The 22,233-nt window shown below is 35.1% G+C and overlaps 1 protein-coding gene across 1 annotated transcript in view; it reads left to right on the forward strand.

Annotated features, from left to right (window-relative positions):
- Positions 1 to 22,233, forward strand: part of LOC140141105 (QRFP-like peptide receptor) — a 187,226-nt gene that overhangs the window by 147,816 nt on the left and 17,177 nt on the right. Inside the window, exon 3 of the mRNA XM_072162889.1 lies at positions 6,969 to 7,454. Coding sequence (XP_072018990.1) covers positions 6,969 to 7,454 — 486 coding nt within the window. The remainder of the gene's footprint in view (positions 1 to 6,968; positions 7,455 to 22,233) is intronic.

The raw sequence follows: 22,233 nt of genomic DNA on the forward strand, positions 1-22,233 counted from the left end.
GAAGTTTGGGGATTTGCCTAGTTAACGTCGCTGTGTGAAAAATAACCGGCCAATATTAAAAGTACTCTTCTAAAATTCTAGAAAATATAGTTTTGTAACATGTCCTAAATTTTTAGCTAATTTAGATGTTTGGAAATATTCGTACTTTGGTGTTTTAGTGTATGTTATAGGTAATAGTACATTGCCTAGTTAACGTCGCTGTGTGAAAAATAACCGGCCAATATTAAAAGTACTCTTCTAAAATTCTAGAAAATATAGTTTTGTAACATGTCCTAAATTTTTAGCTAATTTAGATGTTTGGAAATATGCGTACTTTGGTGTTTTAGGAAGGATATGTAAACGACAGATAACACCAAAAAATATGAAGAAATTATTTCCAAACCGTGTTAAGTCAACAATCATTATGTTGCTCATTTTCAAAAATGCTGGTTAACAAAAAGCAGACCATTGTCTCATTTCGTGAACAAAGGTCCACTACCATTGTTTCCTTGCGTTTCCTTTATAATCGGTTACCCAACTGCAGCTATAATATCAGCCCATTGCGATACCGCACATATAAAACAGACACATGTGCACAACCAGAGAAGATGGGGTTTAAGTCCTGCAAAGTTCGTGGTGAAATCTACTGTAGACATGACTGCATCATGCATAGGCATACCGTTGTCGCTCAGTGGCGGGCCGCTCTGTTTGCAGAAAGGTACAAGCGGCACGATGGCGCGTCACGCCGCTCAGAAGCAAGCGGGAAAAAGTATGAAATCAGCATTATTCTTACTACCAATTTGAAAACAACAGTAACAAGCGAGTATAAAATAAATAAAATAAATAAAATAAATTCGTCAAGTGGCTCTTCAGTTGAGTATTTTATTTCAGTATTGCATTTGATGATGGCTGAAGGATTATTCATATTGTCAGGTACATTATGCAGCTGCTCTAGTCTCCTCATATTATTCTCATATGACAATTCCTTTTAAGTTTGACCTTGAATAATCCATATCTTTCCTACTTTTGTGTCATTAATGTTGAATGTTTCGCATTCAAACATGAATGCCGTATGTCTTAATAAGTACAAAGTCGGTATAGATCAGAGTTGCATTACCTGTTACCTCAAGGCACCACAACCCAATAATTTATATTGTATTTACGCGACACTATAATCCACGACCAAATTTAAAAAGACTAGTTTGCGTCTCACGTCAGGGTATAAATGGCGCGGCGTGATTGGTTACAGACCTGCGCAGTACGGCATTCTTGGTCTGGTTGACAGGACGTTATAGATTATAATGGTTTAAATAACGAAGAAAACAGGTTACAAACTCCAAGACATATTATTCAACTAAGTGATTACACTTTAATAGTTTGAATAAAGCAGGATGGAGGCACCCAACATAAACTATTAAAGCCTTAATGTACGATCTTTTTAAATGTTTAGATTTTTCTTTTTTTCTTCCAAAATAATAATATGCAATCATTATGAAAGTTCCCAGTACATTTGGACGCAAAAACACATTGAAAATTTGCAAAGAAACAACTTCATAAACTTCACCTCTATCACTCGAAATACCTCGCACTATTTGGATTAGGACGGCAAGTGCGGCCTCAGATTTAGTCTCCTACGCAGCCAGTTTGATTACGCTCATGTGGAGGGAGCGTACTCTCTAAATGTAAAAGAGTGAAAAACCACTCTGAATTTCAGAGTGAATTTAAGTTAGCTCTAAAAGAGTGGGTTTTAGCTCTAAAAGAGTGAAAACAGTCACATAATTTCACTCGCGATTTCGAGTGAGCCTCACTCGCTCAAAAGTGGCGCAAAATCTCACTCTTTCTTGGAGTGAACTGCCAGCCAATCAGAAGCGCCGAAAATCGGCCGATGTTTATTGAACTTGTGTAACAAAATGGCGAACAGTGTGTGAATGAATGGCGAAAGAAAGCGGATTTGATGAAGAAATAGACAGCATACTCAATAGTGATTACATTTATGTGTAGGTCATAACTCGTAGCAAGTATACACTTGGTCTGGAGACAACGGCGACAGTAAGCTTAAGTCATATGTGAGCAGTTTGTTACCGGCCCAGTGCCGGTTTACATGTACGCATATGTAAGCTTATGTAGGTTACGCCGCATCACGCTTCTCCAGACTGTGACCGTAAACATGGTATTTGCCAAGTGTTATGTCCTACACCTAAGTGTACTCACCATTGAACAGTTTGACTATTAGCTTCACTAAATCCATAGTTTTTCAACATTCATCCCACACTGAAGTTCGACACATTGTGTATGTGCTTAAGCTTTAGACCAGTTCAATATTCCTAGACCGGGCCCTACCCTAACCTGGGGCCTAGCCTCACAACAATTTAAAGCACATAGTAGCTGTTATGAACTGCTGTGATATTCTTGTATATAAAATAGGCCTAATTGAATAAATAAATAAATAAATAAATGCTCTTTTCTGATTCACTCTTTTCCGGAGTGAATTTTTTCACTCTTTCTTGAGAGTGAGCTTCACTCTAAAAGAGTTGTCACTCAGATGGCTCTTTGAAAGAGTGAGATTTCACTCTTTTTGAGTGATTTTTTACTCTTTCACATTTAGAGAGTAACCAAGCTGGTTTCGTAGGAAACTACGATTTGCGAGTCGTTCCGACATATTATCATAATCTAAAAATTATGATAATATGTCGGACCAACAGAAAATCATCAATATTTTACAAAAAAGTTCAATCATGTATCTTTTATCTGGACTTCCTGAGAATAACACTTTGATTTTCAATATTTGGTCAATGAAAATCTGCAATATGAGCTCAAATGAGAACAGGAACAAATATCTTTGTTTACATACCAATATTTAGCTAACATTCGTCCAATAACAAATGACTAACATATGCTCGTGTTATCTTGCTGAACATTAGGAAAAAAACAAGTAATAAACAAACAAAGAAACTATATAGTTCAAGTTTAATTATGATTTATATTTTAGCCCATGATTCCAAATCAGCGTTTCCCACTTCTTGACTGTTATTGTAAGTGAAATTAACATTAGGCAGTGTACTTCGGTTATATTTATAAATTCGTTTTAATAAATACGCACGTGACCACCTCTCCGCTGCCATAACAGCTAGTAGACAATATGTCTCGAAGTGACCTTCTGCATAGCGGGTGTTCTTCCTATACATTTGAATGCAAAGACGGAACAACATGAGACTAAAATTGTCTATTTTGTTCAACTTTGTGATTATACATGTATTGTACACGTTTCCGTCGTTGAATATTTTCCGTCGTCAAATACTTTCAAAATGTTGGTTTTGATAAAATATATTTCAAATTCGGAATCCCCCTTCCCCATGTGTAATAATTTTGCTATTCATTTAATACTTAGAAATACATTGTCTACGGATGGATCAGTGGATTTTAAAAAGAAAGAAAGAAAGAAAGAAAGAAAGAAAGAAAGAAAGAAAGAAAGAAAGAAAGAAAGAAAGAAAGAAAGAAAGAAAGAAAGAAAGAAAGAAAGAAAGAAAGAAAGAAAGAAAGAAAGAAAGAAAGAAAGAAAGAAAGAAAGAAAGAAAGAAAGAAAGAAAGAAAGAAAGAAAGAAAGAAAGAAAGAAAGAAAGAAGAATTTGTATTGATCATTCGCTCTTGACAAGAAACTTGGTGAAAATGGTGCTAGCTCTGTGGGACGCATAAACCGAGTCACCCAACCCTGTCGCACCAATCTGTTCATGCTACTCAAGAGAAATATAACTATTCATGTGTTCAATCCCAAAGTATCGCTGTTACTTCCAGTGTATCAAATAAGAGAATTTTATTTGCTGAATTTGATACAACCTTGTCCTGACTACGTTTTGAGCATGTCACTGCACACCACACATATATGACCCGATTTGAGCAAATGAGACACTTCGCCCAAAAAGGTCAAAATTGATCAAATGTTGACTGCAAAATGATCTTTAACCATTCATAACTTTTGATAGGAATACCGTAGTATGTTGATTTTGGTATCAAAATGTTCATTATTTAATACAGATTACAAAAATATGAATATCTCTATTGTGTAATTTCCCTCATTCCGCCTCATTTACTCATGCTGGATCACATAATATTTGCCAAAATCTTTTTTTTAAAAAGTAGGCCTATTATTTATGTTGCAAGTCACCCCCCGCTCTTTAAGTAATGATGTTTGCAAGTAAAAGTTACAAAACGATCGTCACATGGTCAGACATTGTCTGGCGATTTCTTGCCGAAGCACTGACTGTCCCTTGTTGAAGTGTATATTCCGCGGTCAAAAGGTGCAGGTCGTTATAGTCCCTGTAAAACGTCGAAATTGAGCATATTTGTTTTATTTTTCAGCCAATATGTGTCCAAGATATGTTTCTTTGATGCTATATTAAACCTGAGATGGTTTCGACAAAATTATATACAGAAAAACGATTTTAAATCTGTTTTAGCGGACTAATCGCAAAAATCACATATCATTTGAAAAAGTAGTGCCAAGATTTTTCATTTCAAAACTCGGCAAACACTGCCCTCCCCTTTAAGAAAAACAAAATTTTGTTGGAGATTAAAAGGAGCGTTTTTTCAATGCTTTGTAGCGAAAATAAGGATCACTTTTTCATCATACAGGTAATCCGCAGGTTAGCGTTATCGAGTCTATATCGAGTAGTTTGAAAGCCGATTTTTGACAGGTTTCATCTCCAAACTTGTCGCGGTGATAATTTCATAGTGCCAAATTCGGCAGGTTTGGCGCGGATTATGTACATGATAGCGTAAGATTGAACTGCGTTGAGTCATAATAGGCAATTGTAAATTGATTCCACGATAGATGAAGCTGGTTTAGCTGAGTGGCATAGCTCCATACACAGTCAGTTTTACTGAAAATGAGTAACTTAAAGTTTCTTAGCTTCAGCGACGAAGCATCATATGACCCCTTCCCTCCCCGTCCGACAACTCCCCCACACACACACACACACCGAAATGACAATTTAAATTTAAAACAATAGCAGTTCGGACTCGGAACTAAACCTAGTATAAAATTTGACCCAATGTGAGTAAATGAGGCGAATTGCGGTAAACACCATGTGAGTAAATGATAAGTAAATGAGGCGGAATGCGAAAAAAGTAATTTTGATATAAGCACAAATGTGAAAAAAAAGGTCAAAATGTATAAATGTTGGCAACAAAATGATCTTTGACCATTCATAACTTTTGATAGGAATACTGTAGTATGTTAATTTTGGTATCAAAATGTTCAATATTTAATACAGATTACAAAAATATTAAAATCTCAATTTTGATATTTCCCTCAAAGTGTCTCATTTACTCATGCTGGGTCACATATGTCGCTTCTAAAGTTGGGTCTCAAAATTGCAAGGCTATGTCAATAAAAACTATTAACCAATGCTTTGTACACAACTTTAAATTCTTCTTTAATGCGTAGCCCTTGATATAATGCTTTGGTCATATATTTTGATTCTGATTGCCACACCATTGATCCTGCACAATGCATATTTATATAAAAGTGATAAAGAAGCATAACATGTTAAACACGTCGCCTAGTACAACGTTTACATAATGAAGTTCCGTATTAAACCACCATAACAACCTGTAGGCCTATAATTTGCATTCTTATTGCATAAACATAGGGATGATTGACACCTTCCGTTTCCTTCTTTCTATTATTTGAAGCATAAATTTAAGTAAAATATACGACAAAATGATTTTGAATCTAATCAAATATCACAACTTTTCAATGTAAAAGATTTATGATTAATGTAATTCTGCGAACATACGAGGTTTTCAAATTGAAATTGATTTAATAACCACTCAAAGACAATATTATGGATGTAAGATTCGAATGTTTTGTTAGATACGGCACGAGGATTTGTTCTACTCAAGTTGCGATCATGTTTGCAAGTTTCCGTAATTTGCAATCCATATTTAACATTATTTAAGTTAAAGGATAAAAAATGCCATATCCTCTTAAATTTAAAGCCAATATTTACCAATCATGAATAGCTTTGATTGAATAGAAAACTGATCCGTGTATATCTCTGAAATCGCTGCAAATTCTGATTTTTAGTAATGCTCGCCCTATTCCCGATACATTAATGTTCAAATGCTTCGTTCCTTCCAGATTTAACATGATACATAGCGTTCTGTGGTTCGTAACAAACAGAAGGCACGCATTAGCAATAGCTGATAGGTAGCATTGTCGGGAAAATGTTTACATTCATTTTAAAATATTTTCAAATCATTTTACTTTGAGATATTAACCAAAAAATTGTCTTTTCCAGCATTAATGCTCTGCGTGCTAGCCATGCGCTTCAATGGAAAAAGTTCAAGTTTTGAAATATTTTCTCAAAATATCAAGAGTTATCTTAAGAACTACTGAATCAATACTAGGCTTGTTTGAACCCAGCCATAGAAATCTGTTGGGCTGTGAATTTGGTCCAGAAAGGTGTTCTATGTCAGTGCATTTTGCTGTTTTGTCAGTTGGACAACTATTTGGTTACTGACCAGTGTTTAGAGTAGAGTATTGAAGTAATCCTGTGTGCAATTTTTGTTAATTTTTATGTAGAGGATTTTAAGATATGACCTTGTGAAAAATTTTAAGTTTCTTTTTGAGGCCAGTTTACAAAAATTTGCATTGCTTCATATTAGGTTTATATCAAAAAAGACATAAATACAGTGGCGCCAGATGGTGGGCATAATATTGGGCTTTGTCTCTCCTCTGGTTGTTAATGTCAATTCAGAAACTCATTACAAAATCCTCTAATTTGTACACAATTTTAGATATTTTACCAACATTCCCCCTGAAAACCTGACCACTTAGATTGCATTTATATGTTTGTTTGTTTTATTTCTACTCATTCCGTGGATGTTTTTAGGTATCCTCTGTTCTTCCAAGAGGCCCTTTTGCAGGTAGATTATAGAATATCTCTTACCAACGTTAACATCTTTTTCTATTTCTCATATAATTTCAGAAACATATACTTCAAGAGGAGTATTCATCACCGGGTAGTCCCTGGTTTAACTGTCAAAAACTGTTCCCGAATGATTCGCATGCCAAATTCTACTCAGTCTACGGTTTCACCATACTCTATGTTGTGCCACTTTTTGTCATGGGACTTTCGTACACACGAGTCATTCTGGCTCTTTATTCTAGCTCCATCGCCTCAAAGAGTCTTCAACAAAGCACCTCATCAGATAAACAGAATAACATACCGATATACAAACCTCAGCAACAGACAGGACAACAGCAGCAACAGCAGAAGAATGAAGGAACAGGAGGAGTGAGTGGAGATGGTCAGAGCTCAGATAATGACCCGTTTGCGACACCGGAGACTCAGGCTCAGCAACAAGCACAGCGCAGTAATGAGGGAACGGTAAATACAACTGCTTCACAAGGGAAAGCACCTGCTGGACGAAAGAGGAAGAAAGGGCAGGTCACCCTTAATGACAGACGACAGGTAAGCTTCAATATTTTGTTGTCCAGTTGTTCAAATATATAATCAGCTTCGGGTAAACGTATATGGATTCAGGACACTTGCCAACCATTGTATGTAAGTAAACCGAGAACTTGAATGAAAGCTCATCCGTGTTGGTAGGATTGGATGTAGGATTTTAAACTTTTGATCTCAACACAATGCTTAATGACAGACGACAGGTAAGCATTAATAACTAGATTGATTCAGTTATTCAAATATATAATCAGCTTCGGGTAAACGTATATGGATTCGGGACATTTGCCAACCCTTGTGTGTAAAAAAAGGCGAACTTGCATGAAAGCTAATCTGTGTTGGTAGGATTGGATTTAGGATTTTAAACTTTTATCTCAACACAAGATTAAACGTACTTCAAAATTTTGGTTACAAATTTGACTTTCATCGGGAAACTGGCATCCCAAGTTAGGGATCAGTAATCTTTTGGATATTTGACACCAACACTTTGTTGTACACACCTCTTCACACTATTTTGAAATATTTTGGTTTAATTGGTCGGGGATCTTAAGGAGTCTACATACACTCTAGCAAACAATTTTCGTCAAGATCAGTCCACATGTGGCCAAAAAACTGCTAATTTAAAAAAAATCATAAACGGAAAATCTCGGGCGGTTGTGCCAGTAGAAAATTGTGGGTTTTTTTCTTCTCCTTATTAAAAGGTTTCCTGCATCTGAATACGTTGAAGGGAAAACCATTTGCATAGGTAAACGCGCCCAGTATTAATATTGCTGATCACATTAGCCTTAAGTCATTCCATTAACCATTTATTCAGGGATGCAGCCCTAAAGCGTATGCATGACTATCCTCATAAACTTATGCAACCATAATCAACCTACCGGGTTCGTGTTAACTGGGGCAGTTAGATAGTAGTTAATTACTAGTCCAAAAGAGTTTCAACATGTTCAAGCTGGCGTGAATGAACGTAATTATAAAATCAATCATTCTACCGAAAATCGTAACTGTTATGTTTATCTGCAGTCATGAAACTAGTGATTGTTGCACGATAAATGGCCTCTTCAAACGATATTATTGTCTACAAACTTTGACAACATGTGAAACAGTGGCACACAAATATACGCAATGTACTTCAAAGAATGGGGCAAAATAAAGGAACGTATTTTAAGAAGGAAAGGAAAGGATATGTGAATGAATTTAATACCTCACTTTTAATACTTCCAGGGCATTTACTGCTGTTTTATCCCTCTTGTTACTGTTTTTATTTATTAATACCATTTGGCCGAAGCCAGGCAAAGTTCAATAGTGACTCAAGTTAAAGGGATGCGTAAAACACAAACCAAACAAACCAAACAAACACAAAAAGGACTAGATAAAATGTGTAAAAAGACTACAAAAGATGGTGGCTAACTGCGGCTTTGAATGAATCAAAAGTAAGACACTTAACAATTAACTCGGGAAGTAAATTGCAGAAGGTGGGTGCGTATGGGTAAAATGAGGTTTCAGCCAGAGAGAGTCTACAAAAGGGGTATCAAGAGAAAAGCTGTAAGGTTCCGGATATTGGGTCTGGGATGAGGTTTGTAAGGATATGGAGAAGCACAGAGGAGTGGCAGATCTTGAAGAGCTGGCAAAGTGCAGTAATGTCGCGGCGTTGAGCTAGCCTGGGTTTTTTGCAGATATGCCCAATGTGGAGGTTCCAGGATAGATTGCTAGAGATGTGGATTCCGAGGAATTTGACGAACGAAACCCTCTCAAATACTTGGTTGTTACTAGTGATATTATTGCTCTTTTGGCTACACTGTTGTTGCTTCTGTTATAGTTTGTTCTAGTAATGCAGTAACTGTAGAAATGAAATTTCGATATATATACGAGCTTTGCATCGTCAGTTCTAAAAATACTCAAAGCAGAAAGTTGAAAACAGAATCAAGGAACCTTATCTGTGCAAAACGTTTAGATAATACGTATCATACAAGTTATACGAGATAGTGTAGATTTCCATTTTATGGGTATCTACACACAAATAAACCATGTAGGCATGATTTAATTTGAGTCAGGTTGCAAAGGTGCTAATCCATGGTCTAATGATACTGCAGGAGGAATATTTCTATCACACTGAATATTGTTTAAAATATTTTAATTGAAATATTTGAGATCACGTACTTTTTATGTAATCAATAATAGTAGTACTAATATGCTAGATTGACACAAAGCCATGCATGAAATGTCATATTAGTATACAAGGTAGCCTTCCAAAAGAATAAATCAATTTGGTATGTAGGTACAAATTCAAAGTATAGATAGACCTCTGGTAAGGCAACCGTTACTAAAAGTTTCACGACATACCCTCACTTACGATCATTGGGTATACCGATCATCAGACGGATAATTTGTTATGATTTCAACTTAACAGAAATGCTTATACATGAATACACATTCTGTGGTGTCAAAACATGACAAACCATGGTGTATAGGTATGTATTTCGTTATAGGTTGAGGTACAGCCATAGTTTTGAGATTGGGGGTTATTCCACATCGAAATTGTGTATTTAATTACACGTATGTTTACCTTTCGATATAGAGCTAATTTAGTCTAAATAGTTTATGCAAGATATCACTAAGATATCAGCATAGCGCACGGGTCTGAACAACTTGGTGGAATGGCTTACTTCTATTTCAACTTTGCCACATTGTTGGTAACGATTTTCATATAAAGCAATGTCTCAATTAATCAGGAGTGACAAATTCTTGCTGAAATGCTGTTGCTGAATGTCAAAACTGTTCAGGCTGATGTGACATGTGAAACTGATGTGGCATGAGACAGTGCACTGACCCTTCTGAATGTAATAAATATGGCATGTAGTATAATGACAAGCTTTACTACGTCTACAACAATGCATCAAATGACCATCAACAACAATCAATGCCGTCTTTTTGGCGACAAACTATATCATTAGAGAGTTTGCGAAATGCGGCTCACAAGCACAACTTCAACGTCAAGAGGATTATTTATAATCTTGAAGTCGAAGTGAATGCAAAGGTCTACAGTGAGCAGTAAATTTTGAACGAAAATACATCACTTTAAGAACAATAGTTTCTATATTTATGTCCTCATGCAGTGCATGAATTGTCTAGTTAAAGGACCAATTATTGGAAATCTCTTTTGGTTTGGGTAAAACATATGCCACATATTGTTGAAAATTAATGATTGAAAAGGTTCTGGTTCCAAACGTCAAGCTTGGTATATACTTTTGTTTGTGATCATGACGTAAAAGAAATCAGCTTGCAAAATGGCGTTCTGATGCGAAAACTTCAACTGCAGGGGATTAAGTTTACGTAAAAATGGCTTGTTTTACTGGAGCTAGGAGTGTAGGATAATTTCAGGAAGAGTGTAGCAGGTGTATGTATTTTTAAATAGACATGGAGTTGCAGTGGCGGTAGCAAAGGGGAAGGGACAGCTCCCCCCATGTGACATCTTGTCCTCCTGTTTGACCCTCCCCATGTGGGATGCTGGCCGTAGTGATATTTTATGTTTTTAGGCCTTGGGGAGGGGGAAATGGGAATATTATAGGAGGGGCAAAGTTTGAAAAAGCAAGGATAGATAAAGGGAAGGGGATAATACGGAGACGGTAGGTAAGGGAGGTGAATCAGGAGGGAGGGGAGATAGACAGAGAGAAGGGGGAAATGGAAATAAATAATTGGTGTTTCATTCCGTTGTCAAATGGATATAAATAAATAAAATAAATAAATGAGCATTTATTAGAGTATATAGGCCAACTATCTTAAGACTATTTAATTGAAACATATAGCGAGTTTAAAAATAATATGATAAGGAGATTAGCGCTGAATCCCGACATAATTCCTGTTGAGAAGGTCATCACCTCGCGAGTCCATTCATGTTTATTCAAACGAAGCACCTAAGGTAGAGTCTTTTGTCTTGAAGTGTGACCAACAACTCACTTGACCAAACAAAAGTGAGACATTTTGCGCTTACACATGCCCTTCTTTTGATCGTCCAGTGATACATATATCCCGAGTTCAAGACGCTATTGGTGCAGTAACCAATCAGACGTTCGCGTTGAAGTAAAACTGAACACTAAATCCAATAGATATATGTGCAGTTGTCGCTGAAGTTGAACTAAATTTTCAAACTTCATTTCGCAAACTCTCTATTATCTCAATTTAGCCACTTCCGATGAGAGTGCAAGAACCTCATTCGGTCATAATTGTAAAAGTTCGATTGGTAAGACTCTTACAAATAACACATAGTCAAGGCCAATACGAATAAGTCGATACCAATATCTGTTTTCTCCGTGATTCAATTAAACACTTTTAATATAAAATATTCAGACATGATATAAGTCAATACTTCGGCAACTTCACAAAGACTCATACACATATCAAAGATCAAATTTTGATAGCTGAACGCCTCGAGCGAAATATCGGAAAACAACGACCTGGCAACATAGTCATAGAAACTCAATATAATGAAAACGAACGCTACATCTTCAAGTATTAGCACTATCACGGCGATTTGCCACATATCTGTTCAGAATTAATCCTCTATCCTCGTCGGTACAAATATTCTTAAGATCCATGGATTTTTGTTTAATTTCTAAATTTTGTAATTCTGGACGATTATCAAGGTAACATAGACGGTATTGTAGTTGTGCAAATGCGGTATACATGTGTATTATCAGGTAATCAACGTAATTCCCAGTTTCATGGTACCAATCCTGAATCTATACAAATAGAAGTTTAACCTATCCTTACAAAACGTTACTTAATCTTGACAAAATATGTCTGTAGCAACTATTTGTTTCATGAAACACGTGTATAAAATAAGAAAAAAAGCTCTACAAATCTACTTTATACACTCTTTGGGAAGTATCTCGAAGATATCAATTACAAAACCTTGCGGTAATCAAAAGCTGTTTGTGGAATGTGTCTTTGCTATATAATATAACTCATGTCAGACATGACATTTGGGTTCAAGTGTTAGGAAAATGGTATTCAATCCAATCTATGTGTCATATGATATCTAGAATCCCTATGCGTTAACGCAAATATCAATGATGTCCTAAAAATGTTTTTCAACCGCAAGGATTTTGTATTCTTGGAAGTTACAGATCCCGGACAATTTATCCAAAAAAGTTGAAAGAAAAATAAAGCCTGTCTCCTTGGATGTATTCGGTTATTGCACACATTGTATACTGATCTGGAAAAAAATGAATGTCAAATAGCCGCTGGTAAAAAGAACATGAAAACACAGTCAAAATCCTGGTTGTTATTACAGTCTGCAAAAGGCTGAATGAAGGAACTAAAGCTCTTTCTATTGAAAGAATAACTCTATTCAGTATTCGCTGTATCCGGGTTTTTCCAGCAAATTAGACCAGGCTCCTTTTCTTTTCATCTTTGTTTTTGACAATAAATAAAGTGGATCATATCCCACAAAATATCTGCATGTCGCTTTATAGCACATGATAATAACGTTTATATTATTTTCTTCTACTCCTTGATCTTATCTCCAATTCTACTTTTCCTTTACTTCCTCATCTTCATCATGTTTATCCCCTTTATCTTCTAAATTATCATCTTTCGTTTTCTTACTCATTTTACCAACCATCCTCCGACTTCTTTTTCTACTTCTGCGCTTCTCCTTTTTCTTTATCTTAATTTTAATATTCTTTTTTCTCTTCTTTCTATTCATTCTCTGTTTCTTATTTCTTAGATTAATTTTCAGATCAGTACAATGCATTCAGATATTTTGATGTAGTTTATGAATCGTGACATTGACCGCAAAATGTGGATTGAATTGCATCCATACAAAAAACATGTTGAACATGATCTTTTCCTATATCGTCTTTTTGTGTTGAAAGGAGATGGGATTTACGTGGTTGATTCTATCGGGAAATAGCTTGGCAATCCGACTATTTGGAATCTACACACCATATACAAATATTGAATTTCACGTATGTCAATGACCTTGGTCAATCACTATGTGTTAAAATTGTCGAATTTTATTTTCTTAAATGCTATTTTTGCCAAACGCTTGCTCCGATTTCGACTAAACTTGGCCACAAGAGGAACTGCGCAAAACATGTATTTTTTTTTCAAGTTTGCATTAAAATAATGTACAAGGTATTTGCTAGGGGTATACAAAATCTATCCAGGACTCACTATGCTTGCGTCACCCAAGAAAACCACGAATTAAACTATGCAAAAGGAGGAGCGAAGGTATAATATATAAACATATTTCGGGAAAGTGAACGCACGCAATGCAGTATAGATTAGATCCTCAAACATGTACAGAATATGTTCTTCTTTTTCTGTTTTCCCTGTTTTCATTTGTTCTGCCTCTTCTCTCTTTTTTCGCTTTTAATTAAAACTATCAACATTGTAATAAATCTATTAAGAGCTCCCTTCAAAGTGCTAATTATTTCAATTAAGTTATTATGTGATCAAAATGCTTCAATTTAATATCAATTATTGGCTCATCGTGAATAAAAATTAGATCTAAATAACCAAGTCGCTATCGACTAGCACTGATGATATTGAAGTGCGCGACTGCGCGAGATGTTTAACCAATGTATTTTCTAAAGATAAATAAACAACACAGCTCATCGGTTGAAGTTTAATTAGTGGTCGTTTTATATCGACTATAGAAAGAAATTCAGGTTATTGCTTATTGCAAGCCCAAGAGTGAATAGCTTTTCTTTCAAATACTGGTAATTTCAGCGAGTCTTCACCAACCAATAACACTTGTTTGAACGCTTGTTGGAGATCACGAAAAACATGTCGCATTCTTGCGAATGGGAATGTAAAGCTGCGCAAATACGAATGTCTAATACCCAGTATTACCATGTAATACTTCTGATATATAATTAAAGTAGACTCCTACATGGGCAATGTTACGTGCGGTTTTTGAAATATTTCATGTAGGCATGTATATTAATTTGCTTGCAGTTACTAACTGGTTGCATCAAATTCCTATTTTGCGAATTAACATCTGCCAAGTCTTCCATACCCACTAACCATTCTAACTGACAAGGCGTAAAGTCTGGAATGCGATTTTTGCCTTCGATCGTAAATCAAAGAATTGGACATGTGCAATTACAAAAGCGCTCATAGCTTGAAGCATCGCCTTAAATGTTTGAGGTATTTTGTAAACAATGGTAAATAACACCCATATGTGATATAACTTTGATCAATGCCAGGAGCTCTATCTGAAATAATGCAGAAAGCCCAATAATGAGATAAATTAAAAATTTATAACTTTTATAAAAATATTTTGATTTTATTAATCATATTCATTCAATGATTAATGTTACAAAATGAAAATGACGGATATGTAATAGATTTCATAATTTATACTATATTTTATTTTAATTAATTTCAGAAGAATGTTAATTGTGTTTGAACTTTTTAAGAATAAAGAAAGCCTTCCACGGTTAGAATAAAAGAACATTTTGTAAGAAAATTACTGAATTGAAAATCAATTTTATAGAAATGCATGCTTTTATCAGCTTTCCGCACAAAAGCCCGTAGATTAGAAATACAATAAAAATTAAAGCTACAAATACAATATGAATTGATGCTACAGATGCAGTAGGAATTGGAGCTTAATTTACACTCCATTGCTGAGCGATGAGTGATTGGTGTTTGACCAATGAGGTAGCGAGCTTCTCCCAAAGCAACAAAAAGCACATAGCTCATTGGTCATAAATGAATCGCTCATCGCTCAGCAATGGCCTATAAATTCTGCTTCATACCAGCATTCTGATTCCATGGAAATGGATTGCGCCGTCAGCCTTTTATACCAAATAGCTGCAAATGTTTTCTACTTCAATGTGTATTGATAGATACGAAAGAGAGTAATAAATAACTGATCTAATTCCTGCCATTTTGTGTAATTTAAAAGCATTTTATGTCTAGTTCTTTCAAAGATGCGTTAAAGCATGAAAGTCAATGGGTCAAACTAATTATATTGCTTTTACGGCATGAGTTTTACATTTAATATTGAAATTGCTTTCATTGTATTGTGCGACGATTTGATTTTGTTCCCGAGACCAAATATATATCGTAATAAATTGCACTAAGACGCACATGAAGACACGCATTGTGCGAAACCTTGAACAAGAACGACAAAAATCATTTCGTTTCGCACGAGTTTTATTATCAATATATGAATTTATTTTTTGAAACATTTATCTTTTTGAATCAACAAGCTATGGTAGTAGATACATATTGAAACAAACTATTTTTAGACAATACGATGTCAAAAAAATGCAAGAGTCACTAGAAATTTTGTAGCAGCGTTTTTCTCCGTTTAGTAGAACGAAAACTAAAATAATGATAAAGAACACACAAGGTATAGTTTTCAATGTTTTAGATAAATCTAATGCAATTTACATATAGCAATCTAGCCTTCTAGTACAATCATTGCCACATACTCAGAGTGCACCTCGTTTAGTTTAAGGCATAGGCCTATGTATTGCCATAGAGCATGGGTAGTGGGTTGAAACTAATTGCACGAAAATAGCCATATCCGACACCACGGGTGAGTGTTGAAATGTGAAACGCATTATCCAATAGGTTAGAGTTAGGGTTAGAGTTTAAAGTTAGGGTTTTAGGGTTATGTTTAGCGTTAGGGTTAGGGATATGTTTATGGTAAGGTTAAAATTACATTATTCGACAAGCGACCACCCTCGCAATACATGTAGTAGTTATTTTCAGGAAGTGACGTTCTTCGAAAAGTTACTTGTTGGTCAAATCTTTCCAATCAGTTACAGGTTTTTGCCAGGGGCAATACCAATGTCACGAGTAGTTACCCACCAGTTTGGATTGGAGAGTCATTGTTTAAGGCACTTGAGACATAATGATGACTAATAATGTAATACCGTAGTGTTTTGTATTTAAAGTCTATCATTTTATGTTCTGGTAATGTTTTACGTCATATTTAATATTAAATATTCTTCTAAGATGATTCATGAATTCACAAGTGTATGTAATGTATCTAAAGTAAACATGTGTGCCTCATAATTGTAGGACAACTGTATCTTGTTCATATTTGCAAACTAATCTTGCAACAAATATAAGTGTTAATTTTGACATTTTTACAAGCGTAATGGTTTTTGGTTATATCGTATTCTGCTTTCATTTACTATACAATCTCTTAAATAAAAGTAGCTATTTGTGTGGTAATTTAGATGTCACACAATGTAATTATATATATTATCATGGAAGTTACAAGCAACAATGAAAATGAATTTTAACTACAGACTTGACATTTAATATGGAATACATTTCAATTTGTCAACTCATTAACAATAATAAATCAAGCAAGTTTTCAAAGTGTATGATTTGTAAAATGAACTTTTGCAAAACATCAAAGTGTTATTTTTCAATAATATATTGATTTAGATATTAAAAATCTATATTTTGGCTGCTTCGACCAACAATACCGCGTCTACCCTTATAACTTCTATTACCTCCTGGACATTGTGTTTTTAATTGTGGTAAGTCATGCATGTCGACTATTTGTCCTTGCATGGTGTTCAATGAGTTTTAAAAGCCAATAAGAACATCTGTCATGTCTGTAGGCATGACCCTCTCAGTGTAAGCTCATTTTCCCTCCGTCCATGAATGTATGGTCCCTCTATCGATATACAAAACCGGTTTGAACAATCTCAGTGGACATTTAACCAGAGGTTTCTGAGGTGATGATTGAACAAAAGCTTTTGACGTAGTGTCATTGCACTGCGGAACAATGGCGTGAAACTGACCGCTATTGCCATAAAGTGCAGCATCACGCAATTAGGGATCAGCAAGATCCTGGAGAAGAATGCAGAGGCGGGTGTACCTACTCCCAGACCAGAACAACATATTTGAAAATACAAACAGCACTAGAAAAGGATGCCGATCACTATCATGGGGCACAGAAACACAGGGCATTCCACAGACATAATGTTATATACCAATAATAGGCTTGGGCGATGCATGAAAATACGACGAGGAACTACTTGTTTATGGGCCATCTGAAAAGTCTACTTTAAAATCGCTGAACTGAAAAAGTAATTGTAGCAAAAATAGCACATTTTGGGTTTTGATGTATTGAAATGGTATTTCTCTCGTTGTATGACATATTTCTTTAAATATTGCCCAAATTCATCTGCACGGCATTGTTTTTTGATAAATATTCGCCCTATCTAATTATAACTTTCAGCTTCGAAAGTTATTGACGTTTCAGTGCGTTACAACAAGCAAATTCATTTAGCATCTAAATCGTCTAGTTTCATCTAGTATTGTTGGTGTTTGATTGAGAGAATTTTGAATATGAGAAAATTTCGCCAGAAATTAGACATTAGTTTTACATTGAAAACTGTATAATGAGTAATTAATTATTGGTGTAGAAGCATAAGCAAAATTTACATAAATAATTCGTGCAAGAATGCTCATGGTACATAATACAATGTATGAGAAAGGTTTTTAACACAAGTCTCCACCACATACATAAATGACAGCCAGTGAAAAAATGTCACTGACCATCCAGGATTTGAACCTGGGACCTTCGGATACAATACAATATAATACAATGTACTTTTTCAGCTCGCCGTAAAAAATACTCTCCGAGCACAAAATATTAGACCATCTTGTCAAGATCTAACCAAACATGTCCATAAATATTTGATTTTAACCTTAACTAACATTTCGTGTTCCACGAACATAATATACATGTAGTTTGATTTGTATGCAATGGAAATTTTAAGACATCTTATGGCTTATACGAACTCCTGTTCTCACATATTGTTGGTGATGGGTTTCATATGACAATTTTTTTTCTAGAATGTTATAGTTGAATGTCCAAAATGGTAAAAGATACTATTTACTGAACATGTTCATCAGGACTGTTATTCGCCCTTTGCACGGATCCGCCATCTTGCTACCAATTAGAGGTTCTCCCTGCAAATGCATACGCAAAAAGTTTTATTTCTGGCGCTTTTCTAGCCACGCGCCAGTAAGCTTTTGCAAAGCGTACGCGGTAATTAAACACGCGTTTGACAGGCGTACGCACACACACACCCCTACACAACACGCACTTAACGTTTTGAGATAACCGTGCAAAGGGTCAATTGAAACAGAATAGCAGATTATTCTTATTGGACTAGAAATAAGAATAATCTGCTATTATGTTCATGATACTGTGATACTGTGATTATTTGAAACTGACACACTGCACTGACCCTTTAAAAGAGGCTAACCTTGAATGTAATTAATAACGCATGGAATATAAAACTCAAAATTTTAGTCTCAAGTAAATTTTTACTACTAACTGAACTAAACCCATAGAGGTTGTTTTTTGTTCTTGCTGTGTGCTTTGTTTCCCACCACGAATAACGCATCAATGCAACCTTTTCAAATGGTCAATCAACAATAATCGATGCCTTGATTTTTGTGATATTGCTATATAAATATCTCAATTTCGCCACTTCCGATGAGAGTGCGAGAATCTCATTCGGTCATAATTGTAAATGTCGATTGGTAAGACGCCTACAGATATTACATAGTCAAGGCAATTACTTGCTTTAATTAGAGCTAATAGGGAACAATCGATAGTAATATTTGTTTTCCCCGTGATTCAATTGGGTGCATAATATTCAGACATGGTGTATGTCAATACTTCGGCAACTTCACAGAGATTCATAATTATATATATATATATATCAAAACGATCAGATTATGATAGCCGAACGCCTCAAGCAAAATATTAAAAACAACGACCCTGACTATCTTCCACATAGTCAATATTCAATTATATGCAGATGAATGCAACATCTTCAAGTATTAGCCCTATCCCAGCGATTTGTCGCAGATCTGTTCAAAACTAATCTTCAATTATTTTATAGTATAATTAGATTCACTTAACTTTCATTAGTATAAATATTCATACGATCCACCCACCGTGGATTGCTTTTCTACGATTTTCATAATTGTGTAATTAGGAACGATTACCAAAGCTAAATTACATACTTGAAGGCGGTATTGGTGTTATGCAAACATGATATATTATTCACCATGCATTATGCCTGTATAGGCAGGCAACCAACGTTATCACCAGTTACCATAGGAACACTAAACTTGCTAACTTTGCGCCAACGTTCCTACTCCACAATCTCGTTAGATATTCCAAAACTTCATATCACAAAGTAAAACGCACTGATCGCATTTTAATAGAGTACGCATTTGCATTTTACCTGGGATGTCGGAGATGTGTCGAAAAAAATTACTATATACCTGGATTGCTAGTTGTAAATTCAAATGTGCAATTCAAATCTAACCTGAAACTATTAATACGCTACAGGTTCCATCTATGTTTTAAGCAATTCAAAGAGTTCTCAAAGGAATTGTTTCCTTGTCCCTATTATTACCAGTTTGCCAGTTACCCGGGTGGGGATCAGTTACATCAGATGATTTTGTTCAGTCCAGCTTTCCAGAGAGTGACTTTCGTCTGAGGCAATGAATCTAACCTGAAACTATTGCGCTACAGGTCCCATTTATGTTTTAAGCAATTCAAAGATTCCCCAAAGGAATTGTTTCCCTCTCCCTGATATTGCCAGTTTACCAGTTACCCGGATAGGAATCAGTTACATCAGATGATCTTGTTCAGTCTAGCTTTCCAGAGAGTGACTTTCACCTGAGGCAGTGCGTTTTCAAATGTTGAACGTTGACAGTATATCAGGTTATGATTAAATGAGTTGAAACTTTAGGAAAACAAAAGATATGTTTTAATAAGAAGAAAATGGCGTAATAATATTAAATATCATGCATTTTAAAGGCTATTGGCGTTGAGCCAGTCATGAGCCACGATAATTGGTCAAATCTAAACCAAAAGGCCGCTTGGTAAAAGTGTTACGCGTACGGAGCCTATACTTAATACTAATATCGTGAAATCAATTTCGAACCCAATGTTTTTTTATGTGGCCATTGTGTCACTATCTTTCTTAATATTGGCGCATCGGTAACCAAGAACATCAATCTATATAGATAGAAGTAACCTATTCTTACAAAACGTTACGTAATCTTGACAAAATATGTCTGTAGCAACTATTTGTTACATGAAACACGTGTATGAAATAAGGAAAAAAAGCTCTACAAATCTACTTTATACACTCTTTGGGCTAGAAGATCTAGAAGATATCAATTACAAACCCTTGTGGTGATCAAAAGCGTATTGTTGAATGTCTCTTAGCTATATAATATAACGCGTGTCAGACATGGCATTTGGACACCAATGTTTGGAAAATGACATTCAATCTATATGTCGATATCTAAAATAAGTATCCTCTTGGATAAAATGCGTTAAGGGAAATGTCATCAATGTCCTAAAAATGTTTTTCAACCATCAAGTATTTTGTATTTTTGAAAGTTACAGATCTTGGTCAATGTATCCAAAAAAGTTGAAAGAAAAACAAAATCGGCCTCCTAGATGTATTCAGTTATTGCGCACATTGTATACTGATCGGGGAAAAAATGAATGTCAAATGGCCGCTGGTAATAGGAACATGAAAACACACTCAAAACCTTGGCTGTTATGATAACATATAGTTTTCAAAAGACTGTGAGATATGCATACGGGTGGCTGAAGAAAGGAACTAAAGATTTTTTTTCTTTTGGAAGAATAACTCGATTCAGTTTATATGCGCTATATCCGGGCTTATCGTATGCTTTGTCAGCCAGTAAATAAGTCTAGACTCTGCATTTCTTTCACACGTTGTACAAAAAATCCCGCTTATCTTAGTATGTAATCTGACTTTGAATTTTAATATCTTAAATTAACATCTATAGGATTTATGTATTAAGGGCTGGGGTATGAACGTTTGGACAGTATTTATTGTGGGACATTAGACATATCGAATTGCATTCTGAATACGAAGAATGTCATTCTGATATCAAATAATTTTGATTTTTTGAAATTCGTAATTTAATACACATTTTATGGCAAATCATTAAAAATTGATATTTTTGATATTTAACAGTACTTGAAGTAAACTTAATAAATTTGATGATTTATACTTAAAGTGTATGTAGGTGGGATGAAAAGCCGACGATCAATTTTTGGATATGGATTTTTTCCCAAAACACCAAAAAAATTAGGTCTTTTGGGAAAAAATCCATATCTTCAATATGAAAGGTCAAAATTTTCAATTGACCGTCGGCTTTCCCTCCCTGCTACATACACTTTAAGAATATGTCATTAGATTTATATAATTTACTTCGAGGACTGTTATATATGAAAAATTTGAAAAATATCAAATTTTTATAATTTGTCATAAAATTTTGTATTATATTGTGATTTTCAAAAATGAAAATTATTTGATATCAGAAAGACATGCTTCGTATTCAGAATGCAATTCGATAGGTCTGAGGTGCTCTCATGTCCCACAAAAATACTGTCGAAACGCAATAAACGCTCATTTTAGATCCCTTAACCATGTGGTGGTTTTTTTTTATCCGGTATCCTAAAACGGTTGTTGTTTGACTAAAGCGCTCATTTCAGTTAATATGTTTACCCTCCAACTTATCCGCTGTTATAGTGACTATTAGGGGAAAGCTCGATCACTATAGGCTTCTACAGTTAATTCAATTATTTTTATTTTGTTCTTGTGAAAAAGGGCTTGGTGTTAGGTTAATATATACATTTTTTAATAAATATGTAGCTGAACAGTTGGTCAAAATTCCAGGTTGCGGAATTTTCAACAATCCTTTTGACCACCAAATGTGGTTTGAATTTTAC

This window comes from Amphiura filiformis, chromosome 19 (genome assembly GCF_039555335.1).
Source record: "Amphiura filiformis chromosome 19, Afil_fr2py, whole genome shotgun sequence".
NCBI lineage: Eukaryota > Metazoa > Echinodermata > Ophiuroidea > Amphilepidida > Amphiuridae > Amphiura > Amphiura filiformis.